The sequence below is a fragment of the Panicum virgatum genome, chromosome 3K (assembly GCF_016808335.1).
Source record: "Panicum virgatum strain AP13 chromosome 3K, P.virgatum_v5, whole genome shotgun sequence".
In the NCBI taxonomy this organism is placed as follows: domain Eukaryota; kingdom Viridiplantae; phylum Streptophyta; class Magnoliopsida; order Poales; family Poaceae; genus Panicum; species Panicum virgatum.
In genome coordinates, this window is record NC_053138.1 from 48,904,889 (window position 1) to 48,912,752 (window position 7,864).

At 44.4% G+C, this 7,864-nt stretch overlaps 1 protein-coding gene across 1 annotated transcript; it reads right to left on the minus strand.

Annotated features, from left to right (window-relative positions):
- Nucleotides 1–253: 253 nt before the first annotated feature.
- LOC120699432 (ABC transporter F family member 1) lies at nt 254–3,936 on the minus strand. The gene is made up of 5 exons (XM_039983429.1): nt 3,607–3,936; nt 2,597–2,670; nt 2,297–2,507; nt 1,946–2,180; nt 254–1,504 (listed from the first exon to the last, which is right to left on the minus strand). Exons 1-5 carry the CDS (start codon nt 3,817–3,819, stop codon nt 447–449), a joined length of 1,791 nt encoding a protein of 596 aa, XP_039839363.1. The 5' UTR covers nt 3,820–3,936; the 3' UTR covers nt 254–446.
- Between the last annotated feature and the right edge of the window lie 3,928 nt (nt 3,937–7,864).

The following is a 7,864-nucleotide window of genomic DNA, read 5'->3' on the forward strand; positions in this document are numbered from 1 at the left end:
ACCCCTGCCATACTCTCGTCAACTAGCACCACATCATCAGCAAAGAACATACACCAAGTGATATCACCTTGTATGTCCCTTGTGACCTCATCCATCACCAAAACAAATAAATAAAGACTCAATACTGACCCCTAATGTAGGCCTATGTTAATAGAAAAGTCAGTGGTGTTGTCATCATATGTCCGGACAAACATCATCGCATCCTTATACATATCCTTGATGAGGGTAATGTACTTAGTTGGGACTTTGGCGATACACAACATTTCAAAAAAATATATAAGCATCTGAAGTGCTATAAAATACTCATGTTCAGATGAAAGTCATAAGGAATCCGATACAATAACATAAACTCCGATAATTTGCTACTGGAAAACTGGGACTTCGTGATACAGAGTTAAAAGCTCATGGTTGACTATAATTCTCCGAAGAGAAAAATAAAAGGCTTTCTAATCAGACAGACCAGCCTTACTCTTCAAGTGTGCCTTGAAATCCATGATATCACCTTCCCACCTAGTCACTGCCTGGTTTTCACACACCCAGATCTCTTGAGCAACCTGGTTGATCAGCCTGAAGTCATGGCTCACCAGCACCAAACCACCGTCCCATTCGTTCAGTGCCTCGGCCAGGGAGTCAATGGTCTCAATATCCAGATGGTTAGTCGGCTCATCAAGCAGCAGCAGTTGTGGCTGCCTGTATGCTAACCATGCAAAGATGACACGGCTCCTCTGCCCATCAGAGAGATTCTTCATGGGCATCACCTGCGCCTTCCCCGACAGGCCAAACCTGCCAACCGCAGCTCTCATCTTCTCTTCTTCAGTCCCAGGGTATTCCTTCATCATGTAAGCCAGGGCCGACATGTCCAGGTCCAGCTTCTCTGCAAGATGCTGATGGTACTGCGCAATGCGGAGGTGATTGTGGCGCCTCACCATGCCATCTAGTGGAACCAGATCGCCAGTCATAAGCTTCAGAAGAGTGCTCTTCCCGGCTCCATTGGGACCGACCAATGCAATTCTAGAGTCAAGATCAACACCAAAGTCAAGATTCTTGTATATGAGATTATCAGGTGTATATCCAAACTTGACTTCAACAAACTGCAGCACTGGTGGTGGAAGCTTGCCAACATCTGTAAAGCGGAACACAAGTACTCTATCCCTAACAACCTTCTCAGTTAGACCACCACGCTCCATCTTTGCAAGAGTTTTCTCTTTGCTTTGTGCCTGACGTGCAAGCTTCGCGGAACCATGACCAAAACGGGCAATGTACTCCTTCATTGAAGCAATCTGTTCCTGCTCCCATTTATACTGCTTCATTTGATTCTCTTCAAGCTCAGAGCGGGTTTGAACATACTGATCATAATTACCAGTGTATAACTTAAGCTTCTTGTTTTGCATATGGATAATGTTTGTGCACACTCCATTTAGAAAATCTTGAGAGTGCGATATGACAACAAGTATGCGGTCAAATTTCTTTAGTGTCTCTTCCAACCAGACACAGGCCTCAAGATCTGCAAAAGAGTGTAAAGATAAGTTCAGGAGATATTCACTGAAATTATGTCTTGAAGGACCTTTTTTGGAGGTCCATGGGAGTTATAACTTGTTTCATCACAATACAGACATGTTCCCTTAAACAAGTGCTAGCACAGCAAACAAAAGAATAAAATTACATGGATAGCCTAAAACTTAATTTTGACAGTATACAAAACAACAAATAAATTTGGGAGGAATAACAGAAAACATTAGAGAAATTCACAAGGCCTCATGTCCAAATGAATCCATCAATGCTTGAACTTGCCTAATACAATGGTGACACAAATGTGCATATATGATGCATGAAATTCCAAGTTGTGTAAATAAAATTTTCAATGTTAGCAGGTTTCTAATTCACGAACCACCACACAAGAATTTCTAATTCAATTTCTGTTCATTTTAGATTTTCCAAGACTTACCAAGATGGTTTGTGGGCTCATCAAGCAAAAGGATTGTTGGATTCATGAACAGTGCCCTTGCCAAAGCAATTCTCATACGCCAACCACCAGAGAAATCTTTAGTTTTCTTTGCCTGCATCTGTTTGGTAAAACCCAAACCAAATAATATTTCAGCAGCACGCTTTTCTGCAGTTGCAGCATCCATCGCATCTAGACGCTCATACACACGATCCAAAGCTTCACCACCACCATCATCCTAAAGATGTGAAAAGAGATCTCAGTTATGATGTATGCAGCATCAAATTATAAGTTGCAACATCAGAAAGAAATGATAAAGATGACAAACATACATCCTGTATCTCAAGAGCTCACCTGTGCAGCCAAAATTTCAGCTTCCTTTTCTAACTTCACTCTTTCCTCATCACAACTAACAACAGCTTGTAGTGCAGACATGTCTGAAGCCTCAATCTCATGGCTGAGATGGTATATGTCCATGTGTTCAGGGATAGGAAGTTCTCTGCAGCCTATTGCTGTGAGAAGAGTAGATTTTCCACAGCCATTCAAGCCAAGCAACCCATATCGCCTGATAACAGATAAAAGCATCGGTGATGGGCTCCAACAGCATACCTCGTCGTAACTGAATGGAAATAAATGATAGCAATGTGTGTATACCTCCCATAGTTCAGCTCCAGCTCAGAATCCACAATAAGGTCATGCCCATGGAATGTTAATGAAAGAGACTCTATCTGCAACATTCAAAACGTATGTTAAGGAACTAGGAAATCACAAATCAGTAGGCAGAGTGATAAACGAATCAACCAATAGGAAATGCCATGGCCAAATAGTTAAACAAAAACAGTTTCACCTAAAAGAGGCAAGAGGGTTCTTTTACAAGGACAAGGCACAAGTCAGAGGAAAGAAGCCACCATCCGTGCTTTGTTATTACTATTTACATAAAAGCAGAACTTGACCTTTCAACTCAAAGCTACATCCGTATAACAAAGTTACTACTTGATCACTGCATTACACTGCTGCACATCCATTCCATAAGCGAGGATCGTTATGTATCGAAGACCATATCAGCACTTACAACAAGGTCTACAAAGTTGTACTAGAGACAGTGAGGGCCAATAAGCAGAAGTTCCAGCCAAACCTGAAAAACTGAATACAAGATATTTTTGTGCAAGTGCAACAGATCACTCTTCTTGTCCTAAAGGAAGAGTGGCCAGCATACACCACCGATGGAGGGCCTCGTCGGTTTCGCTTTATTTGCCAATCTTTATTCACTAAAACGAACTTCCTATTTTTATTCACAGACACAGAAAAACTATCTGCCCATAACCATATTCCCGGATCGATTTTTTAAATAAAACGAATAATATTCTAATCAAACGAATCCAAAGACCAGTGAAAGGTCGTTGCGCATATCAGCACCACTCCAGCAGACAGATCGGTTTGCCGTGGAACGAAACAGCGCAGGAGGGATCTCCAGAGATCGATCGAAGCCTTCAGCGATTTCACCTGCCCCAATCCCAACCCAGCAAGCGATGGGACGAACAAGAAAATTAAAAAAAAAACATCAAGAGCTGGGCGTCCGCGTGGCTAGGGTTAGCTGAAAAGGGGATTAGATTCAGGCCGCGAATCCCGAAAGCCCAAGGGGAAGGAGGGGAAGGGGCGCTCACGTGGATATCGCGGGAGAGCGGGTGGGACGCGAGGACCCCGGTGCAGGTGCGGTCGGAGAGCTTGAGGGCCGCGACGCCGTTCGTCGCCTTGTCCACGGCCGCCGAGGAAGAGGACGAGGACGAGGACGCCGCCGCAGCAGCCTTGCCTCCCCTCTTGGCGGCCGCGGCGGCCTTCTTCTGGGCGGCCTTCTTCTTGCTAGCCTCCGACACCATGGCGCCGATCCGGGAGACGGGGGAGCTGGGGGTGCTTGGGGCTTGGGAGGCGGTGGCGGCGGCGATCGGGAGGTGAGGGGCAGGAGAAGGGGAACTCTAGTGCTCAACTCCGACCCGCCTCTGGCGGCTGGCCGCGTACTAATACTAGCCCCAAGTGGAGATGGGCTCGCTGGGCTTTGTGGGCTTTCGGTTTTCGTTTTTTTCCTTTTCTGTTCTCTTCTGCTGTGGGCCGTGCAATGCTTATGCGGCTCCATCGGTGCGAGGGCTGACACAAGAGCAAATTTTCTACATGCCACCGAGATTAAAAATTGGAAATATATCAGGTGCAAACTAGTAAACTATGAAAAGTTCAATTTGAATCATTGAATCAACATCCAAGTGGCATGGAAGATTGAGTAATTTTACAATCTGGACCCGCCCTTGGATTGTGTAATCACACTTTTACAAATCCCCCTCCCACCCCCTGCGCCTCTCCCCTTAGATGTTGATCCGATGGTTCAGATTAAAGTTTATATAATTTGGACAAAAATATTAATTTGTACATGATATGTTCCCTTAAAAATTAACAAATATCATCATTTATAATTTTTCATCCCCTACGTACCATCGCAGTAGGCCACCCGAAACACGTGCCACCTCTACTCCAGGTAATTGTAATTTACCTAGAGTATTGACGATCGGCGCTGGCCACCCGTGGAGGATAGAGAGAACTAGAAAAGACTAGCGAAAGCCCAGCAGACGCTCGAAAAACGTGTATATGAGGGAGAGGAGCACCGGAAGATGTGCGAGATAAGAGTGGAGAAAAAACACTAGATGCTGCTTTTTACCACTGTTTATCAATTAAATTAAACTTAATAGTTTTTTCTGGTGAAGTCGCTTCTGGAGTAGCCGCTTCTGGCCTCCACAACGGTCAATCTCAGCACTAAGATTCGTGAAAGTGATGCTGGTGAGTGGTGACAGCAGTGCTAGCTGCTTGGTGGTGGGCTAGTGCCTAGTGGGGTTATAGACTTTCGGGTTGACGGGTTGATTCAAAACTTAGAATTTGTTTTCCTTTCTAAACATTCCATGTCATTTCGAGAAACTGCTTGAATCATTATTTATTTATAATTAATAGCTAAGGAAACCAAATAAGAATTTATTCTAACAGTTTCAATTGATGATTTTGATATTTCGTATGTTCTAATTTACCATTTTCGCATAAATATCAAACTAATTTTTGAACTTGTTCAATTGGTTTTTACAAAATATTTGATACTGCCCTTTTAAAATGTTGCGTGTATAAGAAAATCATAGAATATAATAAATTAAGTATACGGGTTACAGAAAAAGAAAATTAGGGAAACCTGAAGCATATGGATTAAATAAATCCACTTGCATGCTAAGGGCCGCCTTGTGCTATGGGCTGGAAACCTTTATGGGCTTAAGGGCTTACCGCTGGCTGGGTCATTATTAGCTTTCTTCTATCCAATGAAGAGTGCACCAGGCTTTATTATATCCTAACTTCGCCCTTGGTTGTACGAAGGTATTCTGCATTTTTTTAATTTATTTAAATCATATCACCTTCCTTCTAGTGATATTTCTGCTCATATATGTTGATGATATCATTATGGTCAGCGCATCACCAGATGCAACCTCAGCATCACTCAGAGAACTCAAGACTGAATTTGCATAGAAAGATCTAGGTGATCTTCACTATTTTCAACCTCAGCATCACTCAGGGAACTCAAGACTGAATTTGCATAGAAAGATCTAGGTGATCTTCACTATTTTATTGGCATTGAAGTGAAAAGGAGTGGTGAAGGCATTTTGTTGACACAAGAAAAGTACACAAATGATTTGCTATGCCGAGCCAAGATGAGCAGTTGCAAACCAATGAATACGCCTATGTATTCTACGGAAAAGTTGTCCGCCTTTGCAAGAGATCAACTTGGTCCACTAGATGCAACTCAATACAGAAGCATTGTAGGGGCATTGCACGCTACTAGAAAATGCACGTTAGGCAACGCCCCAAAATCATTGCAATAAGCCCATTTTCGTTGCAATATGCAAGAAATACAACAATTTGGGGGTCGTTGGGAAAAGAATCTAGGTGTTGCATGTAAGTGAGTTGCAATAGCCTATCACATCAGATTGTGTTTTGTTGGGATAATGTACGCGTATTGCATCGACGTTCTGCATGGCAATATGTTGTTGATGGCAACAACCATGGCCGTTGCGCTTAGCGGAGCGAAGGTTGCTATAGTTATTTTTGCAACAACGTAGTTTAGATGCAATCAAGCACTATTGTAATGGAAGATTTCAGTTGCTATAGCATATATTGCAACGATATCCAGGTGCGGCAATAACTCATATGATGTTGCAATATCCTTGTAAGATGTAGCAACGATTTGTCACCAGTTGATATTTCCTTAGAGGATATCACAACTGAAAGTGATCGGGTGCTCTAGCCTAAGAGGGGGAGGGGGTGAATTAGGCACTAATAAAAACTTAGACCTATGGCTCCAACTAGTTTGCACAAAACTTAAACTAAAACATGCTATCTAGATGTGCAACTAGGTTGTTCTAGTGTGAAACCCCTATCCCAAAAGAGTTTAGCAACCTATAGCCTTTCCTATCAAGAAACTATTCTATGAAAATAAAGGCATATAAATTGCTAGTATGAAATGCGGAAGCTTAAAGAGCGGGATAGGAGATAGCAAACTCTTGACACGGGTATTTATCCCGTGGTTCGGTTAACCACAAAGGCACACCTACATCCACGTTGTTGTAGCACTAACTAAGAGTATTGCTACTCGGCCACCAAGTCTTTTTCGTGAACACAATCATGGTCACCTTGGCCCCGGGTTCCACTAAGGAGCTTCTCCACAAAAGGATGGGGTCTCCACGTCCCCCGCACAAGATGTCGTCGCCGCTCCACACCAAATCGGAGGGTCGATGACGTTGCCGGCGAGCTTCACGCTCCAAGGTGCCGGCGCACCAAGCTCTTATTTTGGTTCGCTAAAGAACCACAGCACAAAGGCTCGATGCCTTGCAATCTCACTCACTAAGAGCTAATCCTTTACACAACACTCTCAAAGTGTGCTAAGGGCTAAGGATATGATCTTGATGCTCTTGTATGGCTTGGAGATGTTCTTGGGTGTGTGTGGAATGTCCAGCAACTCCAGCAAGCTTCAAATGGCCGGGGTGAGGAGTATATATAGGCCACCAAGTCTTGTAGCCGTTGCTCCAACGGTCAGCAGAAAATCTGCGTACCATCGGATGAACCGATGCCTCTGCCTGGGGTAGCGTCGGTTCATCCGGTCACTCTCAGACCCGAAGTAGTCGTTGAGCTTCTGTCAGCTGACACAATGACCACCGGTTCATCCGATGCTTAGCCGTCGGTTAAACCGGTCACTCACAGCCCAAAACTCTTCTGCTGACGTCATTAAACCGATGGTATGCACCGATGCATCACCGGTTCAACCGGTGCTGAAGGATCTTCTCCTGGGCGCTTGACATCGTCTCTGGAACAAGGTATGCCCAATGCACCGATGCCTTTCGTGGATCCGTCGGTTCAACCGGTGCCTCACAGACTTGCATCAAAAAGCCAGGCCATCGGATCATCCGGCAACCATCGGATGCACCGATGCCTATAACATCGGTTCTTCCGGTGCTACTGACCGAAGAGCTTTCAGGGCGCTGCCCTGAGACCCGCGAGGGGTGGCTCCCCCGGAACCCCCGTAGGGGCGGCCCTTCGGGCCTTGCTACGCGTATCTTCTCTTTCTCTTTGTCATCACTTGAACCTAAAAGCCTGAGAATGGTCATCTTAACAATCATATTAGTCCAAGTGTTGTGTTGTCATTCGATCACCAAAATCACTCGAAATGGCATAAATGGTGCCATGTTCGTTTCAACAATGCTAGTTGAAGTCGTCGCGGTACCCTTAGGGGATATCACAACGCCAGGTCAAGTTGTCGCTATACCCTTAAAGGATATCACAATGCCAAGAAGAGTCGTTGGTATATCCTTAGGGGATATCACAACACCAGTTGAAGTCGTCGCTGTA